This window comes from Bombyx mori, chromosome 17 (genome assembly GCF_030269925.1).
Source record: "Bombyx mori chromosome 17, ASM3026992v2".
Lineage (NCBI taxonomy): Eukaryota > Metazoa > Arthropoda > Insecta > Lepidoptera > Bombycidae > Bombyx > Bombyx mori.
The window spans coordinates 11,718,917-11,746,913 of NC_085123.1; the positions used below are offsets into that span (position 1 = coordinate 11,718,917).

At 35.9% G+C, this 27,997-nt stretch overlaps 1 protein-coding gene across 2 annotated transcripts; it reads left to right on the forward strand.

Moving 5' to 3' along the window:
- The first annotated feature begins 221 nt into the window (after window positions 1-221).
- On the forward strand, window positions 222-27,836 carry LOC101746544 (protein CLEC16A homolog). 2 transcript variants are annotated; one of them, XM_062673421.1, is made up of 17 exons: window positions 222-349; window positions 494-712; window positions 1,975-2,114; window positions 4,734-4,882; window positions 11,130-11,272; window positions 11,642-11,728; window positions 11,893-12,971; window positions 13,146-13,358; window positions 13,912-14,161; window positions 14,532-14,658; window positions 16,266-16,404; window positions 17,246-17,406; window positions 18,054-18,212; window positions 19,126-19,267; window positions 20,849-20,951; window positions 21,598-21,733; window positions 22,776-27,836. In XM_062673421.1, exons 2-17 carry the CDS (start codon window positions 510-512, stop codon window positions 22,887-22,889), a joined length of 3,345 nt encoding a protein of 1,114 aa, XP_062529405.1. In that variant the 5' UTR covers window positions 222-349; window positions 494-509; the 3' UTR covers window positions 22,890-27,836. The 2 variants fall into 2 exon arrangements, with proteins under 2 accessions (XP_062529405.1, XP_062529406.1); XM_062673422.1 differs by having other exon boundaries at window positions 228-712; window positions 21,601-21,733.
- The last annotated feature ends 161 nt before the right edge of the window (window positions 27,837-27,997 follow it).

Below are 27,997 nucleotides of genomic sequence, written 5' to 3' on the forward strand. Positions count from 1 at the left end.
AAAAAACTAGAAATAAAATTTGCAAATTGTTCAATTATATTACAACATTTATACATATATTATCATAACAAATATACAAATTTGCAAATGAAAATTAGTCGATTTTATTAGTAGATAAAAAATCGTTGTCAAGTATCTTTTAAAACTCAGTAACCCCGACAACCGACTATTGTCAATGAATGTCACTGTCAATTTTAATGTCAAAATTCAGGAAGAACATGCCATGTTTTACTGTCATGTCAAAATCGGACAAGTTTACCTCCTGATACATATAAATAAAGTAAAAATAATAAAATAAAAATAAAACATAACAAGACTGTCAGTTCATACACCTCGAACGCAAAGCTTTGTTAGTTTACATGATCAGTTTGATAAATTGTTGTAACAGACGTGTGTTTTAAAAATAAAATTTAAAATGAAAGTACTACAAAATTGTCGTGAGTGAACATAACGTTTGATAATGTTAAACAACACCATTTAATTATAATTGAAGGACTGTACTAAACGCAATGTTCCGGAGCAGAAGCTGGTTCGGGACTGGCTGGGGCCGTCCCAAGAACCCCCATTCATTGGAAAGACTAAAATATTTACACAATATACTTTGCAAAAATACAACTGTTTCTGAAAGCAACAGAGGAACGCTTGTGGAATCGCTAAGGTGCATAGCGGAGATACTCATATGGGGCGATCAGAATGACAGCTCAGTTTTTGAGTAAGTAAACAATAAATTGTTTACGTTGTTAATATCTTTGTCATAGCCCTCTCATGTACATTCTTGAGTATGTTTTAAAATTGAAATGAAATTTATTAAAATTTATTATTTGATTATTATAATTAGAAGTAGATAGAATGACAGGTATTATTGTAAAACTAATTAACGAGTAATGTATGAGTGATTGGCATAGGTTCAGCTGTCCCTGCTCTTATTAATGACCATAAGTATCGATGATTAAACAACATAAAAAGGGTTGCTTGCCTAATCATTAAGGCAATATAAATATTAAAAAAGACAGAGTCATAATTATTAATAGTATATTCAAAATTCAAGACTGTATTTCAACCTTGGAAGTCAATTTAATTTAAGTATGAAATTGATTTCACTAAGGCTACAAATAATAATTAATTATTAATATTCTGACTATATATTAGAAGTTAATAAATTATTGTTGTAAAAGGTTACATTACTAGAACTTTAAATACATATTTGAGAATCTGACCTGCCTTTGTGTAATTGAACTCATTATTTTGAGCCGGTTTGTCTCTACAATGTAAAATTGAAAATAAAACATGTAAAGTGATATGCAATCGTTTTCGAAATTTAGTATTACTTGTGACATAAGTGAGCCGTATTTTTTAAATTATCTTTTTATGTGTGAAGAAGGGATTGTGTATAATCCAGCTCAAAAAGATCTGCCTTAAGTTACTGTGAGCTCTACTGATATTAGTACTGACTTGATATGTGATGACACATCTGTTCTTGAATAGTTAATTTGCATCTGTCTCGCACAATAACTCCTATTTCAAATTAGTGAAGAGATAGAGATTAAAAACAAAAAGATTAAGCTCACTCTTGTGTTACACAAAAGAAATTACTAAAAACATAAACTTATTTAGAATTTTGTAACAATAGAAAGTAAGCATCCATTGTACTATCATACTTAAATGAATTTAAAACAGCAATTCACAAAACGTCACAAGCACCTGTTCTAAATATGTGAAATGTATGTATCTTCACTTTAGCTGTCAATATTTACATTTTAGAACATATTCTCCTAACTGTTGTTAATTGAAAGGGTTTTTGATTGCTCATGTAGGCAGACTAGCATACAGCCCACCTGATGAGGAGTGGTTACCGTCACTCATGGACGTCAGCAATGCCAGTGGCAGAGCCAAGCTGCTACCTAATGTTTAATTAAACATGTTGTCGTTTCATACTTATCTGTTGGATTAAAACACTACTATTTATATTTATAGTTTCTTCTTAGAGAAGAACATGTTGTCATATTTCTTGAAGATAATGAGACAGAAGTGTGGAGGCTCATCATATGTATGTGTGCAGCTTTTGCAAACCCTGAATATACTGTTTGAGAACATCAGGAATGAAACATCACTGTGTAAGTTCTATACATTATCCTAAGATTTATTTCTCAACATAATTTTGAAATAACGATGAGGAATGAATTCAAGAATTATGTGCATTTCATTGATAAATTCTCAAAATTCGTAATTAATATTATTATTCCACATTAATCTTGCGTATATCTTCTTCATTGTTTGTTTCTGATATTTTAAAATATTTTACAACAATTTACAAGTTTTTGTAGTAAAACAAATCAAACAGGTCAAATGGTTTAATCAAGTATAAAATCTCAAAATTCTATTCTTTATTAAAATAAGATAGAACTAGAAAATATATAATTGATCTTGAAGTCATAGAAAAAAAACCACTGATGCCTTAAGTAATTATTCATGACCACAGAAACTGTAATGTAAGAAGCAATAGACTCTAATAAGCATCTTTATCAAGTAATTATTTTAAAATTTGTCACACTTAATTGTTGTCAACATCACACTTAGGCGTTATGTTCGTGCAATGCAAAATCATAAGGAAACTAAATGATAATAATCGTTTTTGCTATTAGTTTGCGTGTTTAATATGGCATTGATTGAGTTGTCAGAGCTTAAGACCATATCAAATCACATGGCAACACTGACCTTTGTCATTTGAATGTTATATCTCATTCTACAGGCTCTAATTACCGCTTTACACAACATAGGCTATTAATGCGAAGAGTGACCGAGCTCACGACCCATTTGGTGTTAAGTGGTTACCGTAGCCCATCCACAGCTAACCGTGAATGCCGCCACCGACCTTGTCACTTCGGGTGTATATTTCAAATAGCATAGTTATTACGAAAATTGTAGGTTTTTCTGATTTGATTTTAACCCTTTAAGGTCCAGAATTTTTTGGACATATAGTTCAGACTTACATTAGTCTTAAGACCACAAAAGGTTAATACGCAATGTTATTCCTTCACCGTGAAAGTCATTCGTGAGCTTGAGTCAAGCGCGTATTTGATTAGAAACATTGGTATCTGCATGCTGGATTTGAATGATGGATGCATCGGAGCGGCAAGCCGCCTCGCTCCATCCGATTTTACCTGACACCATCACCATTACGTTAGGACGACGACGAAGTACACAAAAAAGGGACATCCGAAAGAAAATGCTTCATTAATTGTTTTCTACTTTCTATTTACCTATATCAGACCAAATTGCCCAAAACACCTTATTACGAATCCTCCCGATCCATTAACGGTGCTTTTAGGTACCACAAGCACCGGTTACCGTCCTCGTGGAACCCGTCGCTTGCGACGAAGGGCTCGACGAGCGAATTAACCCATAGACCGCCCACTGAGTTTCTCGCCGGATCTTCTTTGTGGGTCGCGTTTCCGATCCGGTGGTAGATCCTGCGAAGCACTGCTCTTGCTAGGGTCAGTGTTAGCATCACTCCGGTTTGAACCCCGTGAGCTCACCTACTAGTTAAGGTTACGCTGAAATAGTCTCTCAAAGCTATCAGCTTAGGTAGGTAAAAAAAAAGACCAAATACTCGATTTATTCCAATACGTGCAGTAAAAATTGGTATCATTTTACGGAAAGACCAGTTTGTATCACTTTCAACTGTTTTTTTACAATTACTGTTCAATATATTTTTAGAAATATATGAATCAATATGTACAATAACTAATTCAACACAATGATATATTTATAACCGATAGCAGAAAGCGGACTATGAAATACATATAAAAAGGTTATCTATGACATACATATATTACTCACATTTTTATTTACAATGAATTCATTTTCCTATATGAAACTTCATTTAATGAACTGTATGCATCTGTTACTTCGAGAGTGCGTGCATATTCTTTAAAATTGTCTAAGTAATCGCGCTGACTTATGAGTATATATATACATTAGCATAGTGGGACGCTATTAGTAAAATAAATCTTACTAGTGGTCCTCCAGTGGTCGAAATTCGACAAGACTATTACTTACTTCTATAATTACAGATTTCGCCAAGACCACTATAGACAAATAATATTAAAGTCAAACAATATATTAATCATAATTTAGTTTATGAATTTTTTATGCATAATTTAAAAAAAAAAATATTCTGCACATTCTATAAGTGTGGGAAATTTCATACTCCTCCGTCCGTGTAATTTTCGTAAAAAGGGGTACAAAATGTTTGCTTCAAGTATTAATGTATACATAATACACGCGTTCTTTCTTAAGTTTTTTCCATAACTATTTCCTGACAGCCTAAGGGATTAGCCTAACTACGTGTGGACGGGTAGTTGTGCTCCCGGGCTCAACCTCAGAGAATTTGCTGACACTAGCCCTAGCAAGAGCAGTGCTTCGCAGAATTTGCCACCGGATCGGTATCGCGACCCACTGACTCTTGCTAGGGTACTTGTTAGCAGATTCTTTCATGCCTAGACCTGTGAGCTATCCCGCCAGAACAATCCGTGAAGGCTACTGGTAGCTGAGTAGAAAAAAAACTGTCTCCATCATCTGTTACTGGCTTGATGAAAAGCTACATCAAGCTTATCGAATATGTTTTTGTTTGTTTTTGAAATTAAAAGCACAATTAAATCTACTTTTTAGTTTTACAATATTATTTCAGAAACTTCAATTTCGTTACAGTTTTACAATCCTTTATTTTTCAGATTACCTCTTAAGCAATAACCACGTTAATTCTATAATAGTTCATAAGTTCGATTTTTCCGATGAAGAAGTGATGGCATATTACATATCATTCCTGAAGACATTAAGTTTAAAACTCAACAACCACACGATACATTTCTTTTACAATGAGGTGAGTAAATATTTAAATGAATTAAATTTCGTATGTATACATGTTGAAGTCGTCGTGGCCTAAAGGATAAGACGTCCGGTGCATTCGTATGTAGCGATGCGCCGGTGTTCGAATCCCGCAGGCGGGTACCAACTTTTCTAATGAAATACGTATTTAACAAATGTGCACGATTGACTTTCACGGTGAATGAATAACATCGTGTTATAAATGAAACCCGCAAAATTATAATTTGCGTAATTACTGGTGGTAGAACCTCTTGTGAGTCCGCGCGGGTAGGTACCACCGCTCTGCCTATTTCTGCCGTGAATCAGTAATGCGTTTCGGTTTGAAGGGTTGGGCAGCCGTTATTACTATTCTGAGACCAACTCATATCTCAAGGTGGGTAGCGCATTTACGTTATAGATGTCCATGTGGTTACTGGAGCCCACAGACCTCCTATGGGCTCCAGTAACTACTTAACACCAGGTGGGCTGTGAGCTCGTTCATCCATCTAAGCCATAAAAAAAAGAATCTAAATATATCACTAGACTGTTCTCGACATTTATCCCACCAGTATTAAAAATTTACTTTCCATTACGTTTTATGTTAGTATTCATTTAAACTTACGAGAACAAACTGTGCAGATCTGATGATTTATAATAAATTAATATCTACGTATGTACGTAGGTACGGTTTATATGAAGTATTTTAAAGTCAATTATCATGACTATAAATATTCATTTCATTCGACATTAGGGTTGCCTGGTTTTTTCAGTTTATAAGGGGCAAATGCTTAAATAGGCAAAAAAATACGGGAATTTAGTTTTTTACCCGGGACAAATAAAAAACAAAATTATATAGTGACATTCTTTATTGTTTTTTTGGGATATTTCTCCGAAGGCAAGTCAGTTTTAACATATTTTTGCCGGTTTTAACATATTTATAAAAATTATACAACAATACAATTATAATCGTACGATTCGAAAACGGGACATAGTCAGTCCCGCCGAGACATTTTAAACTAAGCCTAAAATACGGGACGTCCCTGGAAATACGGGACATCTGGCAACCCTATTCGACATCGTTAGCAATAGTCGCCGTATTCTGACCTTATTTTCTTATCTAAGTCTATACAACATTCCTCTTTCAAGAGTACTGGGGCATGCTCCAAGATTAAAAGAACCTAAGATCGATAAATAGATTCCACAAACCTGATCATACACGGATATAATATAGGACATGATACAAATATATATTTTATTAGCGCATAGTCGTTAAATGATACGTCATCACTCGTATACGTTATGCCATTAGATTGCGTCATGAAATGTTTCTATCGTGTTATTGTTAATTAACACGCTTTTGTTAGTATAGAAATAGATCTTGGAATTAGAGCCTAACCTAGTTGTAATTGGCTTATCGATTTGAATTTGAAGTACATCGCCCGATCGTGATAGCATTTTAGACATTTTTATTAATATTTCAACAAATAGTACTGTTTTTTTTAAATTATTATTATTATTATTATTATTGTATTCTATTTTCGAGCCGATGAATTGCCAATGCTATGTACGCCATTGTTGTCACATGCATCAGGCCATAAATTAAATAGTTTAAATTTATTTTCAATGTTAGATGTTTGTGATGTGGCAGTACTTATTTAAATAAATAAATAAATAAATACAATAATTTCGTTTTAAACATTTAGGTGAATAATCGTCAAATGCGTTTTTCATCGACTTGTAAGATTTTTAAATTAGTTTTATACTAACCGATCCATCTATTTTTAGATATTTCTATATTTATTTAGTGCTATGTTATGATCATAATTACGGTTAACGTTGTTGCGTAGGTCAAAATCATTGCTTCATATTCTACCTTTTAAACGTGAGAATTATCATCAAAAAAGACAGAAGACAATCGGTTAGCAATATGAGGTAAACATTAAAGAAAATCACTAACACTGAGAATATCATAGTTTATTATGAGATGCTACTTTTATGCTCGGTTGTAGTAAAAAAACGATTATTATGCCCCTTAAACAGAGTTAGGTAGTTTTTTGGTACCAACACCTGTGGTCTGGCAACACACGCTACCATTAGGAGATATTAAAAATTAAGGGCAATGATAAAATATGTTATGCAAGAAGGCTGAGGCTACGTCTCAGTACGCAATTAAAAACCTATTTTTTTGTAACCAGACAATATTTTTGTATTAATAACCAGACAATATTATCACTTGCGGCATGATAACCCTGATAAATTATCATCGTGGAAGCAGTAAATTATAGTCCTGATCCGGCTCATGCATGCTTAGTCACCGTGGACGTCCCAGACACGTTCTTGCGGATCCATCTGATCCATTAACACGTTTGTTAAACGCTTGCAACTCTAACACTAGGATCGGGCTTAGATACACAGGTAACCAACCGTACATGTCAAACTCATCAAAGAGCTCCTGGCCTATGTCTTCTCAGTGGGTCGCGATTCTGATCCAGTTGTAGATGCATTCACGAAGCAGGTGACCTTGAGCAGTCAGGTCTCCTGGCTCTCCTCCCGGCTAAACCCATATTTAGCCAACCGTCCTGGTGTAATGGGAAAGGTCTTCAACCTACCATACCTTACCAATTAGAACGCGTGATACCTACCTACGCAAATTAGTACATGTCATAGTGAACAGGCTCAGAACTTACCGTGCTAAGGGTTCTCAATGGTGGGAGTTAAGTAGGAAAATAAGCAATTGTAAATGGTAACAAACATTACTATTGTTTTTGACTATCTCGAAGGTGAATGTTAGTGACTCTTGTTTGTGGCTATAGATTAGATTTCTGGGTCATCGTATTCTCACTGGACGAGAGCTCGGTGAGCAACCCCACTATTACTTTTATAATCTATCGCTCAATACGTGGGCGGCACTGAAAAATTCGGGAATTAACGAAGTGACACAACATTACTATTTAAAAATGTATTTATTGCTTTTCGAAGTATTCTCCGCGAAATTTGACACATTTTTCCATACGATGGAACCAATCATTGAAGCAACCATTCCACTCGGAAGTTGGGGTTTCCAAAATGGCCGTTTTGTAGGCGTCCACAGCTTCTTCAGGTGATGAAAATCTCTGTCCACCCAATTTATTCTTTATTTTAGGGAAGGTATAGAAATCATTAGGGCTTAGGTCGGGGCTGTACGGCGGATGGTCTAATAATTCTATGTTTTCTTGCTCTAAAAACTCTTTTGTTATGTGCGCGGTGTGAGAACTCGCATTGTCGTGATGGAGGATGATGCGGCGGTTGCAGTTCTCTTTACGGAGTTCAGAAACGACCTGTGGCAAACAAATGCTAGCATACCATTCTGCATTAACCGTTCTTTGTCCCTTAAGAGGAATAGACGTAACATGACCGGTTTTGGAGACAAACGTGGCTACCATTTTTTTTTGCAACACTCCGTGAAGGAACAATTTTTGTTGGCTTTAACTCATTTTCGAACACCCAAACTCGTGACTGGTTTTTTGTTTCGGGTTCGTACGCGTATATCCAGGATTCGTCACCTGATACAATGTTGTATACAGCATTTGAGGATCCTGCGTGGAATCTTTCGAGAGTTCTGACGCACCAAGTAATTTTTGCTCTTCACAGAGCGAATGCGGTATCCATCGAGAAAACAACTTTTTTACACCTAATTGTTCATGCAAGATTATTTGTATTTGACTCATGCCAATGTCTAAAGTTGCCTGAATTTCGCGGTATGTCACATGTCGATCTTCCTCAATCAGCTTACGCACAGCATCAACGTTTTCTTGGGTGACTGCAGTTTTTGGACGACCTTGACGGGGATCATCACTGAGCTTGACACGTCCACGTTGAAACTCAGCAAACCAGCGATAAATTGTGGTTTTGGATGGGGCTTCATCACCAAATGCAGAAATCATCTGGTCAACACACTGTTTTTGTGTTAAACCACTTCGAAAGTCATAATAAATCATCGCAGTCAATTCCATTTTCTCAACGACTAAACAAGTTTGACAAAACCTCGTGACAAGACCGAGAATCTTTTTTTAAATAAATAAATGGTATTCGATTTTTAAAACCCTGGAGTTTTCAATTAAAAAGATTTTAATATGACAGGAACAGTGGAAATATTCCATTCCCGATACTTTTAGTGCAGCCTAGTACCCTCTAAGTATTTTTTTTTTATTGCTTAGATGGGTGGACGAGCTCACAGTCCACCTCCGATGTTAAGTGGTTACTGGAGCCCATGGACATCCACAACGTAAATACGCCACCCACCTTGAGATATAAGTTCTAAGATCTCAGTATAGTTACTACGGCTGCCCCACCCTTCAAACCGAAACGCATTACTGCTTCACGGCAGAAGTAGGCAGACCGGTGATACCTACCCGCGCGGACTCACAAGAAGTCCTACCACCAGTAATTACGCAAATTATAATTTTGCGGGTTTCACTTTTATTACACGATGTTATTCCTTCACCGTGGAAGTCAATCGTGAACATTTGTTGAGTACGTAATTCATTACAGAAATTGGTAACCGCCTGGGATTCGAATACAGGGGCATCGCTCAACACGAATGCACCGTCTTATCTCTTAGGCCACGACGACTTCAAAACTTCAGTAACTCGGAAATTTAAAATATTATACATAGAATCTTAACTATTTTAAATACAACATATTTGTTTATTGATATTACATATATAGTCTTTCGATGTGATATAAATAATGCATATGCGCTTAGCACGTGTCTCTGCATAGTACTATCGTTACTACGGCGACGGTACTAGGTCGATTAACCCGATTTAGCGAATTTCGAACACGGCCGGTTTCACCTATAAACTAATTGAACTACTAACTAAACGACTGCTTTCTAGCTCTTGGACGTTAATGGCACATTATTAATATGAAATACGATAAACTAGATAAAATAGCATTATTTGTATTTGAATAACATAAATAAGGAATTTTCGAAGACCAGCCTTGTTACCGATATGTCCACATTATTCGATATTAATGTGCCTACTTACTTTCTGATTTTATTGTCGATACGAGATCCGGATTAAGCTGAAGGCGCTTAAATTTGTTTAAGAAGCCGTAAGGCTTATTTTTGATTGTCTTTATAGACAGGAGAACGTACCGCACATTTAATGCTGAGTGGTTACGTTACCATCATTCACGTTGGCTACACCAGGATCATAGCCATATGCGTATACTGTAATGACAAAATGAAAAAAATATCTAAATGAAGGTCACAATTGTTGCCAAAACCGCCACTTTGAAGAATTGGGCTTTGGAATAATCTCCCCTCCACGCTGTTTCTCGAGCCCTATGACATGTCTTTCGACAAACGGGGCTTATGGAGAGTACTTAACGGTAGGTAGCGGCTTGGCTCTCCCCCTGGAATTGCTGACGTCCATTGGCGACAGTAACCACCCACACTCAGGTGGGCCATATTCTCGTCTGCCTATAAGGGCATTAAAAAAATAGGACTTCCACCATAAAGCCTCTTGTACACTAAACACATGCAACATTATTTGTACAATAGATATTACACACCCCACAATTTCGATTCGTCCTCCCGGATAAAGAATAAAAAGTGCCTACACCCGATTTTTATTTATTTATTTTATTAGACTCACAATACACATCACAAGCTAAAGATACATAAAAAAACACAAATAAAAAGAAACAAAATCTGGCTTGCAACATAAGCTATGTGCGCACGACAAAACAAGACATATAGTGCTGAATTTGCATAACAACGTTCCTTACAATTACGACAAAACAACACGATAACGAAAACTAATCTAACGTATAATGTAAGGAAAAAAAAAATCACAATATAATACATTAAACAATTACATTAACCTACCTATTAATGACGTGGAGGATGCCCTTGAACATCTTGAAGGATTTGAACTATTATAGGGGAATATCGGTAGTGGTTCAAGTTGCACCCAAAGTTGAGTTACTTTTTTCTCTCGATCTAATCGTTGGTAACCAAAGGGGCTATTCCAACTACTCAAGGACTCAATCTGTGAGAATTGCTAACACTGATCTTAGCAATAGCAGTGGTTCGCTGAATCTACTACCGGATCGTAATCGCTACCCACTGAGAAGACCCGGCGAGAAACCCAGTAGGTCGTGTCTATGGAATGAGTTACTATCATGCAGCCACTGACTTTGAGAGATGAGTTCAAAATCCATATTGAATTGAAAGGCTATCTTAATCTAACTTAAAGTTCATAAATACATTGCAGCACACAAAGGATTTTCCACTTTACACCGAGGCAATAAAGTTCTTTAACCATTCAGAGTCGATGGTTCGGATTGCGGTGCGGACGCTCACCCTTAATGTGTATAGAGTACAGGATGCCAGCATGCTTAGATTTATAAGAGACAGGTGAGTGAAAACTGCTCTAGATTGAAAACAGAATTTCGTCGCTGTCAAACCAAAATCTGCTATGTGCAAAAACTGTATTTTCAATTAAGGAGTAAAACATTTTCGTATAAAATTTTATATGAAGATGAATTTTTAAGAACAATATCAAATGAAAGTTATAGATAAATATTAAAGCTATAGACATATAACAGTTGTTTTTTATATACGGTAGATAGAGCTGCGAACTATACGAAAAGGTCAAAAAGTAGAAATCTCAAAAAGTGCACACAGCAGATTTTAGTTTGACAACAACGATTTGTGATATTACGTGAATATTAGTCAGTAATTTTTGAGTTAAACGATGTTAGTGAAATATTGTAATAATTTCAGGACGGCAGCGCCATATTTTAGTAATTTGGTCTGGTTTATCGGAAAACATATATTGGAGTTAGATACTTGTGTCAGGAACGACGCTGAGTAAGTAATTTAGTTTTAAAACAGAATAAAAAATATGTTTATTAATATTAGAGGTCAATAAAAACGTAGTACCAAGAAATATGTTTTAACTCAAGGCAATATGCATAGTACTGACCTGTATGTTTTTTTTAAAATATAAAATAATACGAAACCATTTTCGATAGCCATCAATCCCAGCAAAAATTGGACGACTTAGTTGCCGAACATCTGGACCATCTACACTACATTAACGACATCCTATGCCTAAATATACCAGATCTTAACGACGTGCTCACGGAACATCTTCTACATAAACTGCTGATACCCTTATACATTTATTCTTTGACCTCTGAATCGATTAAAAGACCGTCTACGGCGCCCCCCTACAATAGGGATCATCTGCAAAACATAGAAGTTATAACAAGGAGCTTAGAGGCCATTTTGACGGGGAAAAACAGCGAAATGTCGCCTTCTAGAATGAACTTCCCGAGACAAAGAATCGAGAGCGAAGAAGAGAGACCTTCTGTATCGTGTGTGGTTGCCCTGTTTCTCTTATCGCAAGTGTTCCTAATAATAACACACGGCCCGATTGTGCACGCGTTGGCCTGGATCTTATTGCAATCAGACTTATCGGTGCTGGAAGAAGGAGCTACGAAAATTCTCGAAATGTACATCAGTACCGCTAAGCCCAATGTCAAATTGGAGTTTTCGAAGCCGCAGATGAGTCTAGAGAAGGCTTTAGAGAATAATTCTGGCGAACGCGATTACACTACACCGGAATACAGTGGCTGTAAAACGTTCAGTTTCGACGACAAAGATACAGATCATTCGAGTTGTGATCTCGATCCTGAGTTGGTATCGAATTCACTTCCGTCCACATCTCATATAAGCGAAACGTCGAGTATAGCTCACGACTCGACTGAAGATCTCGTGACTCAAATTCATTCGGTTAAATCGAGTGTCGTTCACAATGAGAACATGCCGGATTCTCCGCTGCCCGATTCTGGTATAGAATCCAGTTCTACGAAATCCAATTCGGAATTCAACAACATAACTGATGAAGAGAAACAGCAATTGCTCGGAGTCACAACTAGTACACCAATAAACAGATCCGATTCGCTAGAGAATGTATTGGAGAAAGAGAATCGAGAAATCGCCAAGAGGCCGTTTCTAAAGACGATCTTTGATTCTTTGGATTGTGGCGAGAATGATTATAAAGCATTATTTGCTCTTTGCTTATTGTTCGCGTTGATAAATAACAAAGGTGAGTCGTTAGTACGGATTATAATATAAAATGAAAGTAATGCTTGTCCGTTTCTTTCTAATCAATGTTTTTCTTTACTTGCTTCGACGGCTATTAGTGGGTAAGACATACATTTCTAGTATTCATTATCATATTTTGTTCTTTTTCTATATCTAAGAGTTTGTGAGTTTTAAGGTGTCAACACAGAACTACTTGATACGCTGTTGTGTCCCGAAGAGGAACTGTCTCATTTGAACTCAGCGAATACGTCGGGCCGTGAAATTGTAGAGAAAAGCGAAGGATCATCGACATCAACTTCTTCTACTCCTACAAAAAAAACATTGCAGAGTTTTAACTCACTATTGATTTATAAGCTAATGGCTATTGCAAATTTGAGCTGTAAACCTAGTAAGTATGAACACAAGTCCAAATCTTCACTTTTAATCACGAATATAGTCTACAGACTGTATGACGAATCGAAAATTATGTTTCTATCTTTTTCATTCTCATCAAATTAAAATACTTCTTTATATTGAGAATTTCAAAAAAATAGGTACGTGGTAGCAATGGATTCTTGAAAATCCATTACCAGTTTTCTTCTAGTCCTTATACTTACAGTATAAGACAAAATACAATGTTGGAGTTTGATTTCCGATGGTCTCACCGAATTTCCGCCACTTTTAATCAACAAATTGGAGGATGGGAAAACTTAGTAGGGCCTAATATTCATGTCCACGGGTAGAACTTCCGTCTTGCCTATTTCAACTACGGGTTTGAAGGGCGGGAAGATCTTGCATCTGCGACCTCGTCTACATATTTAGAGCAAACAAAAACGAAAGTAGCAGTAGTGATAGTGCAAGATGTTCTATATCGCAAACCGTTGAAATTTAGTACCAATCATAGAAGATCCCTCTGATCGTCGGTGGAAATAGAGAAATAATAAAATCAACCGCGTCCCCAGCCTCTCAGGTCCGCCTGGTCACTCTGGAGTTGAGCGTGACGTTAATGCGCATCGCAATGCAAGGGACTAGGGGTCCCGCGCCGTCAGCTAACGGGAGCTCACGGTCAGCGACGGGCCACTCCGGCCCGGGCTCACGGAGCGTCATGAGCCGTCACGTGGCCGCCGCGGACACGTTACGTGCGCGGGCCGCAGCCCTCGCACGTAACTTTTACAAGTGCGACGATATCTTCCTGGACATGTTTGAAGATGAGTGAGTGGATACAGAATTATTTGCGACTAGAGGCCCGCTCCGGCTCCGCTCGGGACTTTAACAAAATTTTCAACGATATTTGACGTTGTTTTATTTTTTTTATATAAAAGAACACTTATTGCGGCATAACTATGTATTCTTAAGCCGTATTACATTATTTTATTCTATCATCAATAGTTTTCGCATCTTTGTAATGAAGAGTCCCTTTTATTGGGTATCACTATCAACAATTCGATGTTTTTAATCGAACTTTGATATACCGATAACCCACCTTGACTTGTCTGCACCACTATTGCTTGACTGGTAGACAGTGCCTTAGTTCGCTAATGTATCACAATACATTGAAGGTAACAAACAAAATAATATCCAGGTACTGTGAGATGAGCAAGCGTCCTCTGAACGTGGAATGGCTATGCATGGATGCGGCAATACTGCTTCCTCCCACACGCACGCCGATGTCTGGCATTGCGTTTGCTAAGCGACTGCCGAGCGGGGAGGTGAGATAACATCACTATTTTAATACTACTAGTGGCGTCCCCGTAGTCGAAATTCGACAATAATTAAATGAAATTATAAGTTTGTACACTATTATCATTCTCTTGTCAAAGATTTCTATAATCTTCTATAATCTACTTTTATAATCACAGATTTCGCTAAGACCACACTTTAGACAAATATTAATAAAGACAAACCATATTTATCTATTCTCTATTTGACCACAGCAGCAATAAGAAAAGTTTGACAATAAATAAATAGTATGCATGTGTGTGTGTCAAATACACGGCAAATACACACCAAAGCAATAAAAAAAAAATACACGGTAGTGGGTGTAATGTTTTTTTTTATTGATTTAATGTATTTTTTATGCATAATTTAATAAAATATTAACATTCTGTACCTACTCCTTCTCTATGTTCTCTATAAGTGAGGGAAATTTCATACTCCTCCGTCCGCGCAAGTTTCGTGAAAAGGGGTCCAAAGTTTTTGCTTCACGTATAAACATATAGATTTTTTTAATGATTAGACGGGCTACCGGAGTCCGTAGACATTAACAACTTAAATACCGCCATTCACCTTGAGTTCTAAATCTCAGTTCTGTAGTACAACGACTAGCGCACCCTTCGAACTGGAACGCATTATTGTTTCGTGGCAGACGTAGGTTGAGTAGTTGTACCTACCCGCTCGGGCTCTCAAGATACCCTGCCACAAGTAAATACATCTATGTAACAATACCTCAGGCAGAAACTTTATACCCCATTTTACGAAAATTGCGCGGACGGAGGAGTATGAAATTTCTCACACTTATAGAGAATATAGAGAACGAGTGCAGAATACTGTTTTTTTTTTTAATTATGCATAAAAAAAACATTAAATCAATAAAGAAAACATTACACACGCTACCATGTATTTGACACACACACGCGCTTGTATATTTATTGTTAAAGTCTGTGATCAATTTGAGTATAGATTAATATTGTTTGTCTTTAATATTATCTGTCTATGTTTAGTCTGTCTAGTCTTGGCGAAAACTGTGACTATAAATTTATAATAAACAGTCTTTACAATAGAACCATAATAATGTTCAAACTTATAATTTCAATTAATTATAGTCGATTTCGACCACAGAGTGACCACTGGTGCATATAATTGTGCATTGTTGATAGCATTATTTGTGTGTGGAGTATGGCGTATTGTAAGACCACACCTCTGGTACCATTATCGCGCTGATCTCAGCCGAGAAATGTGTTCATGTCGTTATTGATGATTGTTGATTCGTCATCAGCGAGACCGCATGTTTGTCTGTATTCGAAGACCATACATTTGTGTGTAGGTTTAGTTAGCTGGGCTTACCGTGTGCTTAGTGCGAGTTTCATAAAGTTCTCGATAACGTAAAAGCTATGCCAATGCAGTTGGAACAGCGCCCCTAGCGGCAAACGTACGCAAACGATCCCATTCCATACAAATATGAGCTAACTTTTACGCTATCCAGAACGCTAAAAAACTCGCACTAAGCACACATATCTGTATAAACCTATGAAAGACGCTTCGAACTTAAGTTCTTAGCAACAGTTATAATATTTTTTCTTTTATGCCTCAATCTCAGATAGAGAGAGCCCGTAGAGCGATAAGATCGTTCTTCCTAATACGAGACCTGTTCTTGAAGTTGAGCGGGATACCAGAAAACCAACTGCCTCTGACGAACCCGGCACCGTTTGTCGAAGTCGGCAACGTTTTGGATCTCAGTAAGTCGTTTAGTTTACAGGTATAGTGATCTGGTCCGTACGTCACGATATAAGGACCTTTGTCTTACGAAAACAAGACAAAGAAGCTTTGCGTTAGATTTTCGGAGTATTTACAGTTAGGCGGTCATTGGGTGAATGGCGTTGCCAATATTGAAACCGGAACGCACCAGTGCCTTTATGCCGAAGCAGCGTATTGGTACATTCTCGTGCAAGATCATGTGCGAACACTTGTATTAGTAAAAAGGAGGGTGTTTTGGGCATTTAATTGTTTTTTTCTGGGTTCACCGGGTTTTGTCCGATGGAACGGAAACGCTTAAATAAAAACATCCTGCCTATTTGTGATTAAATGTACTTAAGTAGCTTTTATAATTAACTAACTTTTGCCCACGACTTCGTTCGCGTGGAATAGTTCACAAATAATGCTTTATTTTAGAACAAATTTGGTTAGCATAAAAAACGTTATAGTGAGCCAACCTTAACATATAAACATATGCCGTCGCAGACTTTTTTTAAAATCTTTTAAAGGGGAGCAATTCTGTCATACATTGTTTTAGCGAAACTTTAACCGTTTCTGCAGCGTATGCAGCGGAAGCTCTTAAAAAGGGAAAAAAACCCGATTTTGAAACATTCTTATTGATGCTCCGCTTGTATTGGCCTTAGCGTAATGTTATATAGCCTATAGACTTCCTTAATAAATAGGCTATCTAACACTGAAATAATTCTTCAAATCGGACCACTAGTTCCTGAGATTAACGTGTTCAAACAAACAAACTCTTCAGCTTTATAATATTAAGTATAGATAATAAATATGTATAGTTGTAATGAGTATTGAATTTTGCAGACGATTCCGATCTGATATCGTGCGACATAATACAGAAGGATGGTACGTGGCAGCACAGGTTCTTAGCCGTCGACAACATGCAGATAATACTCGTCGAGCCGGACAAACAGAGGCTCGGGTGGGGAGTCGCCAAACTGGTGGGCAGCCTTCAGGATTTGGAGGTAACTTTGATGGAATGAAAACGTTTAGGTACGTCGAAGAAATCCGTAATAAATTTTTTTTAATCGACAATTGGTAACACTTTTTTAATTATGAGTACTGGCAACCCCAAACTTGTTAATGTGAAATCAACATCTGTAAATGTGAAGTATATATAGGTTTCATTCTAAGACGTCTGATTAATCTTAAATGTGTATTAATAGATCTAAATATTTCCGGAATAGGAGTAGAGTAGATTAAAATGATAATAATTAAAAACAAAAAAATGTTATTCAATTAATGACAATTGATCTCGCGTTTTTATTGTTATTATTTTCGACGTTTCGAATGCTTTACGACTTGCGAATGGCGAAGAAAAACGAAATAGCCCTTGTTCGAGTTGATATCGCGTGTATCTTTAATATGCGCTTTTTTTAAATAGCTTAGATGGGTTGACGAGCTCACAGTCCACGCTGTTAAGTGGTTACCGGAGCCCATAGACATCTAGAACGTAAATGCGCCACCTACCTTGAGATATAAGTTCTAAGATCTCAAGTATAGTTACAACGGCTGCCCCGCCCTTCAAACCGAAACGCACTACTGCTTCACAGCAGGGTGGTGGTACCTACCTGTGCGGACTCATAAGAGATCCTACCCACCGTCTGTTCAGATCCAAGGCGATAAGGAAGATCCGCGGTGCCTCCACCTGACCATCCACAAGCCGCGGGTGGGCGCGACGGGCGCGCTTCCCAGGACGCTACTGCTGCGGGCCAAGTTCAAGTTCGACGACTACATACGCAGCATGGCGGCCAAACAGAGGCTCATTAAGGTATACGATATATACTAAGTTAATATTACTTACTGATGTTTGACTAGCCGACGCCTACGCGCGCATTGCTGTTAGCGTGGATCTATATGTTACTTATGACGACGCTTGCAGCTGAAAGTAAGTATTGTACTTTTTGACGAAGCACCTTAAGAGCTGATAACTCTATTTCTGTAATCTGACGAAGCGTGTTGCGGATAATAACATGTACTTTTAGGTTAGGAATATTATGTTCTTTTTTTTATAAATATTTGACATTTAATAAATTTAATGATTTATACGGTATTATAAAAAAAGAAAATTGTAAACACAATGTTAAACTGAGAAAGTTAAGTTTGATTTCAAGTTGGTGTTTACATTAGAAATGTAGGCTCAGTAAATTTACAAGGGTCGCGGCTCTTAACGCATCCCCATTGCACGTAACATGAGTGCAAACAAACTATAAAAAAAATAGCCACAAGTGACATAATACGTCATGATCCGTATTCAGTTTGACGTAGATAATGGATAAAAAATGTAAGAATTTTTTGAATAGTTAGTCGAAATGTAAGCCTTTGTTTTAAAAGTACAGTGATTAAGTTATCAATTAACCGTTATCGTCGAACTCGGCAAAGAGTTTGACGTGTAACCTAACCCATGCATCCGCCCGCTGTTTCTCGCCGGATCTTCTCAGCGGGTCACGATTCCGACCCGGTAGTAGATTCTTTCGCGAAGCAGTTGCTTTTCAGTTGTTATGTCTCCTTCGGAGGCACTCAGGCAGTTGCTAGCTAACCCCAGTCCTCCTGATTGAGCCTTTGCTCGCCCACCTATCCTGGTGAAACTGGAAAGGCCTCCGGGCCACCAGTAATCTTTCAATCATCGCTCTCCGATTAAGATCAGAACCTTGATGAGTTGACTGGATGTAAATAATTGACAGGGTCGCATGAAGTCCCGCCAGAAGAAGATGCAGCAGATCGGGCGACTGCTGGAAGTGTCGGGAGTGTCCGCGCCCCCCGCCGCGCCGCGCCCCCGCCCGCTGTTCTCCCGCCCCGGCCTCTCGGCGATCAGGAGATCTACAGGTTCCGTACAATTGCACGTTCTATCCAAACACAATTCGTCTTTTCTCATTGAAAGTGTACAATTTCCAAATTCGAAATTGAGTATTAACTCAATTTCGAATTTGGAACAGGAAAACTAAATAAAATAAAAAAACTAAAACTAAACTACGCTCTTTTGAGAGTATTTATGAAAAAAATACTGGTGATAACCAAACGATTCCGCATAATATTAATTATTAATAATATTTAATTTTAAATTAATAATATTTAATAATTAATATTATGCGGAATCGTTTTATTTTAAATTAATAATATTTAATAATTAATATTATGCGGAATCGTTTGGTTATCACCAGTATTTTTTTCATAAATACTGTCAAAAGAGCGTAGTTTAGTTTTTAGTTTTTTTATTTTATTTAGTTTTCCTGTTTTGAATACTATTAACAAAATTAATAGATAATTTTATCTTACTTTTAAATACAGATAATGTAACTGGTAAAAAATAAAAAATAAATGTTGCAAAAATGATTAATATTAAAAATATCACATGTTGTTTAACACACTTTAAAACACTCTCCTGTAAAATTAGTAAGTTTTCGTGCTGCCATCTCTCGGGAATCGTGCTGCGTTTCGTTTAGCTACCAAACTATTGACCGTCTCCGACATATATCTATATATTAATACGTGAAGCAAGAACTTTGTACCCCTTTTTACGAAAATTGCGCAGACGGTGGAGTATGAAATTTCCCACACTTATAGAGAATATAGAGAAGGCTGTGAGCTCGTCCACCCATCTAAGCAATAAAAAAAAAAAACATGTATTTGACACACACACACATGCGTACTATTTGTTTATGGTCAAACTTTTCTTATTGCATAAAGTCTATCTATGGTCAAATCGAGAATAGATTTAATATTTTTTGTCTTTGCTATTATTTGTCTAAAGTGTAGTCTTGGCGAAATCTTTGATTATAGAAGTATAATAGTCTTTGACAATAGAACTATAATAATGTTCAAACTATAATTTCAATGAATTATAGTCGAATTACGACTACTGCGGGACCACTAGTAAAGATAAAAAGCCAGTCAAAGAGCAAACAACCTTGTTCATCGCACGAGCGTTTGCTCGATGCACTAAAGTATTTTTTTTAAGGGATTTTATGACCTGGTAACTGAGACCTTTAAGCCATGTCTTATTTTAATTTATATTCATATTTTTATGAAAAATGATATTATGGAGTGAAATGAAATGAAGATGATTAATTTGAGACATGAATCAACTGGGATTAAATGAAATGAAATGAAATGAGATGATATGGCATGAAATATAATCTCAGTAAAATTGTGGTCATTTACTAAGATTTTATCAGTGGACTTTTTGGAGGATCCCGAGAAGTTACGTCCAGCGGCTTTGTTTCATTTTCCCACATTTGTTCACTTTCACAAATATTAAACAGTTAATAAACCACCATTATTACACATTTAAACCCGAAAAAACACTAAATAGGCAAAATAAAACAAATCACACAACTTCACTCCTCACGTTCCCGCCAAAAAGTCATGCACTAAAGTACCCTATGTAACCTTGAAATTTCCATAAAGGAGGCGACGGCGACGACTCAGAGCGGAGGCTCCGAAGGCCGAGCGGTCACTTACTGAAAGACGGCATCGTCGTCTATCGAGAACGAACCACGAGCAGAGAGAGGTCGGTACACACCCACACCTGTTGAATTCAAATTTAACTTTTAAAGTATGCCTAAATCAAGTCTCTCTTAACTGATACTCAATTTGCGTACGCAACTTATAATCATTAAAGATAATAAATAATATTATGTATATCTTCTCGCTAAATGCATTTATCAAACGACTTTGTTACTGTAATGCCTAGTGTTAGACATTGATATTGTACTACGTTAAATTGAACAATGACGTCATTTTACACGTCGGTCATACAATATATTTCAAAAATGATTTTCTGTAGACCACCCCTGTCCTCCAAACTCTACTAAAATTAATTATGCTCTCTTTCTATTTTTTATAACTCTACACCAATTAAAATTATTTCCTAAATAGATGAGTTGTATTTAATTCCTTTCACAACTGTGTGATTCTTAATAAATATTAACTATTAGTATAATATTATTAAATATTAATATATAAATTATACTATTAGTATAATATTATTAAATATAAATATATAAATTATACTATTAGTATAATATTATTAGATAAAACTGCAATTTTCTTTTGAGCATACTAAATAAATTTCAATAAATATCTGTTTGGCAGCTTTTTATTATTTTGTTAATATAGTCAAACAGGTGTATTGACACTATGTGTTGCCATTCCAGTAGCGTGTCGAGAGGAAGCAGCGGTTCCCGAGAGGGATCTCCGAGGGGCCACCAAGAGGAAATACCACTCGAAGATATACGGAGGAACGTCGCCTCCACCAGCGCCGCGACTCCAAATGTCGTACCGCAGATAAATGTAATTGGAAGATATAAATAATAATTCACTTAATAACAAAAAAGATTTCAGCTGCAAAGTTTGAGAACCGTCACGTCGCGTCATGTTCATTATTATCATGACACCTGGCTGTATGGACTAAAGTCCTTTGCCTTTCCCGTTAGGGATAAATTAATATCATCATATTATCATGACAATTTAATGTCAAGAAACTATTCAATGTGAGCACTTAAAATGGACTGTATAATTTCGTCCATATTAAAAGATATAAACGAACGTATAAGAATTATTTAAACTACAATTTCCTCAAAATGAAACCTTACGGTGGTATGCCAATAGTCAAATGTTCATTTGATTTTAAAGAAAGTATTTATCGGTCGTACCAGATGGGAATCCTTTTATTTTTATTTTTAAGTACTTTACAGTTACAGTTGCAGTTACATTTACTTTACAGTTACAGCTATGTTCGATCTTTATTTAATGTAATCTGTTTCTCGTATTTGCCAAATTTGTTTTCGTAAAGAAAAAAGGCCTTAGCACGAGATAGGTTGACTATACCTAGCTACGTTTGGCATGATGTCGTCCGTTGATCTTTTAACACGTATTAAATAAAAAATCCATTATATTGCTACGCCGGTAAGAGTAACGCCACCTATCGCCGAATAGTTGAAACGAATATCAAAGGAGCTAGTAACGTCAAGAACGCTCGAGAAGTACAACGCCATCTGTTGTCTGATAGCGGAAACACATCGAAGTTACTCGACTTGTGAAGAATGTTGTCGATAAATCTAGGGATGTCGTAACGACTATAAAAGCGTCGAAGTCGTGAGGAACGCAGTCAGTTAGTAATCGGAACTAGTCGAAGCGAAACAGCGAACAGATCACCTGAAGCAAAGTGGAAAAAGCGAATTGAGAATTTTATAATGTTCGTTAAGTGTTATTACAGAGTTAATTTGTACTTCGGTAGAATTTTTATTTATTCTGAACCCCAGCGCTTAACATGAGTATCGCCCTTTTTGTTGAATGTAAACGAATATGTTCTAATCGAACTAATCGCTCGCAGGCACAACCGAGTACGTCCCAGGCGAAGACCCGAAGCAATTCGTCTGAAGAAACCTCGTTTATATCGGGCGAAGCGCCGCGAACGAAACGGAGAGGCCTCGTCGAGACTATTTGATACAGGACCGGGCGCGGGCTGCCGGACCCACGAATTAACTAGAAAAGGTAATTAATGTATAGCGTAAAGCTATTCAGGTTTAGGAATCGGCCCTCGATACCTTCGACATAAACAGAAATTTAAAAAAAACGGTGCGCGTACAACTTGGTGCACGTGAATGAAGTGAAACTTCTTTTTCGATGTGTGTAGTATTGTGGTTTTCTTCATTTTTCATCTTTAAATCACATTGCCGTTGTAATTGGGAATGCTGTTTATAAGAGATGCGACATCTTCAATATTTATATTATATATATTTTAAATTATAGATAGATAAATATTTTTTTTTTTTAAATACTTCATTAAAATATTGGACGCTACTCGTTGCTAACACTCGTGTGCGTTCGAGGGCCACGCATTCAGTCTCGCTCTGTCTCTTTTTATGCCATGGTAGCGTTAAACGTTTAACGCAACCTTGTTAGAAGTCGCATTAGAAGTTTCACTTCAAAAAAACAATTCTATAAAACATAAGACACATTGTCCATTTTTCTGCTTACCACTAATCATACCAACACCTTCTGGTACCTATTTCTACCATAGCGGCTAGATAACGATTATGGCAAGTAATACTAAAAATAAACAAAACAACAAAAAAGTTGTATAATAACTGTAGATTAATTGAAGTAAGTAAGAAGTCAGAAAAAGTCATGATATGTGCAAAAGCAATAAGATGATACATGTATTTGCAATACAAAAACTCAAAATGGACCATTTGACCATGGTATGCTTAGTGTGTGGTATGTTTATTGTTAATTAAACTTGAAATTATATGTGTATAAAATAATGGAACAAGTAAAATTAATATTTAATAATTTATTTGATAATCATGAAATTTTATATCAAAGCATCAGTTATTAAGGTCATGATGAAGTTTTAAATCAATTAGTGTTTTAATAATATCCCTTCTTTAATAATACGTATGACTTTTAAAAACTGTCATGCTATGTAATAATATTATTTCACTTACACACTTAGATATCTGCCTCTTTCTCTTTTAACGCGTGTAAATAAGAGCGATAAAGACGGAATTATTTCGTGTTTTTGACGATAATACGGATAAATGAGAAATCACGGTGGTTATAAAGAAATGTTTACTAGTGTAGATTCGATTTCAATAACTAATAATAATGTAGGAATAAAATATGTAACGAGCTCAATATGTGACAAATTGTAAGTTTAGAACAAAAAGGTTGGTTAAAATTTGTTAAATTTGGTGTTGCTAACTTTAAAAATTGTGAATAAAAAATCAAAGCTTGCTTATGGTTAGGGTTGACAATTATAGTGGGTTTTTTTTTCAAACTTCAATATGGATGTTTATTTAAAAATAGATGAGTGCGAAAAATACAAACAATCCTTTCATAAATATGTAAATATAAATGAAATTAATGAAAAAGTTTGTAGGTAACAAATTTGTGCGCCTTTGAATAGGGCTCAACAAATTTATACACCAGTGATAAATAAAAACGATAATTGAAAATAAAAATTCGATTATAACTTATAACAATTGTTTCTTCTTATGTGACGACAAATAATTCGAAATAAATATTGACTAATGGAGGCCAACACAACACATCAACATTACAGATCTGATATTTCAACAAAAAATTGATCATTGAATAAATGAATTTAATTTTTTATTTAAACCAATATTAATTAAAAAATACTAGATTAGACTAAAGTAGATGTATTTGTTTAAATTGCATTGAAAAAATGTCGTTTCGCGTCCATTTATATAGTATTCTTAAGAGTTTTCTAAACACGATATCTTTTAATGCCTAAAATAGGTTTTAATATATTTATTTTGAAAGCTTACGTTCGTTACATTATGCGCTGTGAATAAATCTTAAGCTAAATTGTTACGTAATTCCCCTTAGTTGAATTCTATGAAGAACTGAGTTCTTCTTATACAGTGTGTACTGAAATTGTTTCCAAAACGAAGACAACTTCTGATGTATGTAATTGCCTAATATGCTACCATGTAAATTATGTTCAAGAAGGTATGTTTAATATATAATAGCATGATATGTTCTATGTGCGATTTCTAAGCCCTTGACTAGAAGCACTGGGAGTAATTACAAAGTCGGAAGATCAAGGGTTACCACGTAAATATGAGTCTCTCTTCGATCGGTCCCTCACTGCTGAGGATCGTGACTCCGTCCGATTTCGTTAGCCAGCTGTCTCCATCGATCCCGCCCTGCAACCCGGTGGAGTGGGTCACTGACAGGTATCCTCAGTTCCTCCGCTATTTGGTCCGACCATCGTTTGGGACCTTTACCCCTCTAAATATGAGTAGGTATACTAAAACAACAAATTTTATGCTTTTCCGCCTCATGTACTGCACCTCAGCTGCACTAAGCGCGACTGTTCTTTGCTTCTTAGCCTCCCAACTTATTGGTGTTCCACCATATGTAGATACGTAGTCTGTCACTGAGCGACGATGAATGGCACACGACGCCCAATCAGCATCATCTGCCCCTTCAAGTTTCATGTTTCCTTTTATGTAAGTCAGACCTAAGTCTTTAGTTACTTGTAAATATCGCAGAACTCTTTTCGTGGCCTTAAAATGTTCAGCAGTTGTTAAATTGGCTAAGGTGACTTACTGCAAACATTATATCAGGACGTGTGGCAACCGCTAAGTACATAAGTGATCCTATAAGGTTTTGGTAGTTTCAGTATACTGTCTTTGTCTCAGTATCATTTGCTTTTCATCTCTTTTGAAAGTTATTCCGAGACAGTAATTAATTTCATTTTAAATCTCTGTACAGGTAATTTCTTAATATTGTCTATTTTTTCTTGCGATTTGCACGCAACTATAATATCGTCCACATATATGCTAATAATAATAGTTTCTCCGCCTTTCGCGTATATGTACATGTATGGATCATCTTTGGTAGGTTTGAAACCTATTGATTTTAATTCGGCTTCTAGTTTCTTCTACCACTGTCTTCCTGACTGTTTTAATCCATAGATGGCTTTCTTTAATTTGCATACAGTGTTTTCTTTATATTGGTTTAAATCGTGTAGCATTTTTAACTTTTAATTTAATATAATAACTTTGTTTAATTTCTGCATCCTTTTTGTATTTAATTATCTTTTCTAGATATTCTTCTATATTTTTCTGCTTTTTCATATAGATTTCTTCTTCAATATCTCCGTTTAAAAATGCAGTGCAAATATCAATCTGGTCCAAATGGATAGCCTTTTGTACAGCTAAAGCCACTAATAATCTTATTTAACTTAGTCGAGTCACAGGTGCGAAAACTTTCTGGTAGTCAACACCGGGTATTTGTGAAAATCCTCGGGCTACTAGTCGAGCCTTTTTGCGTACAATATTGCCATCTGTTCCTAATTTATCTTTCAGAATTATTTTGCTGTCAATGACGTTTCTATAAAGTGGTTTCTTAACAATAGACCAGGTATCATTTTTTAAGTATGCTGTTATTTCAGCAATTATTGAATCAATCCATTTTAGATCGTATTCTTCGCTCATGCAAACTGTGCATATGTAATCTTTTGTCCAAACTGGTGGTTTTCTAGTTGTTTGAGGTCTTTCATTCCCTAAAATATCATTACTTTCTATCGCCTTAGCGTCTGTTACTTCATTGCGATCTGCAACAGAATTATCCTCAGTTTGTATTGTCTCATTTTCAATTACTTCATTATGATCAAAAATGTTTTATTGTTTTGTTGCAGTTCGTTTTGCAATTATAATTAAAAAAAATGTACGTAATTCTTTATCTACGAAATTATCATTATTAATTATGTACTTAACCTAATAATGTGAACGCAACCTCTGAATTCTATTCAACTTTAATATTTAAATTAATCACAGCATGAATAAAATTACGTATGTGAGTGATAATTAATTATGGATGGCCAATTATTCAACGCTAAAAAAAGTATTATTGTAATCAATTCTACGACAGCTAGCTAATGGTTTATGTTTTTGTGATTGCGGCGAGGCTTGGGTGAAGCTTGTGTCCAACAGTGGGACGTCTGTAGACTGAGAGATAGAAAACAACTTTTTTTAATTCTCAACACCGAAAATTTCTACTCAATTATTAAATATATGGTTGCATAAAAATGTCATGCTTGAACGAGGCTGTGAATTACGTTCCGAGCCAGTGATGGTGTGAAAATGCAGCTCGGTATGTTGAACTGTGAGTTTAACCTTTAAAGCGTGAACCGTCGATAGATCGACTCATCAATGCGTATAAAGTGATTGATTATAGGTATTAGGTAAGGACCTGTAAGGACGTATTTAAGCGCGCGAATGTATAACCTTTTTAATAAGTTAATAACATTTATAAATAACCATTTAAAATTATATTGATGTGAATTTGGCGTATTTTTTATAAGTTAAAGTTTTTTATAAGGTACTTTTTTCAAAAATCCTTAAGAAAATTCTGCAAAATGTGCGAAAATAAGCTCAGCGCGAAAAGGGTTCAGTGCTGCAAATCCATATGCAAAATTTACAATAATACCCAAAAGTATCTAATAATAATACTATCTAATAATAATAAGAAAAATGCAAAAATCAGTTTTCTGTATATGAGCGTATCTTTAAACAGAGATAGCATATAAGAATGTATTGTACAGTCTGATGATTTTTTAAAATGTTAGGTGTGTGACTAAAATATAAATATGGACCTTATCTTTTTCAGTCTAAGTACTGTTTTTAACTGTTTTTTTTACTTCGTTTTTGCTTGTTCCTTCGTAATATGAATGTTCATGTTCTGAGCGCACTTCTATTGGTTGTACTGTGTTATTTGTAAATACTATTATAATTTTGTGTTTTCGAAGTTGTGAAATATTTTGAGAGTAGCAATAAATAAATCTGTGTAAATAATGGAGTTGGATGTTTAAAGATTTTGTGTTAAAAAAATAAATATTACTATTGTTGTTAACAAAGTTTGTTTTTGTTTTTCGTATCCCAAAATGTCATAGTGTTGGTTTTGCATCTCGTCAGACAGACGAACTCACCGCCAACTGGATTTAATTTGATTGAAATTGACTTGAATTAATGGAGCTCTGACAAATGAGGTCGAAATCTGCGCTACCCGGCGAAACAC

Bases quoted from the DNA above. Each gene is read 5' to 3' on its own strand.
- LOC101746544 (XM_062673421.1), top strand. From the start codon at position 510: ATGTTCCGGAGCAGAAGCTGGTTCGGGACTGGCTGGGGCCGTCCCAAG. The intron at 14,162-14,531 runs GTGAGTGGATAC...AATAATATCCAG, and splicing joins CTGGACATGTTTGAAGATGA to GTACTGTGAGATGAGCAAGC. The intron at 21,734-22,775 runs GTAATTGGAAGA...AATCGCTCGCAG, and splicing joins ATGTCGTACCGCAGATAAAT to GCACAACCGAGTACGTCCCA.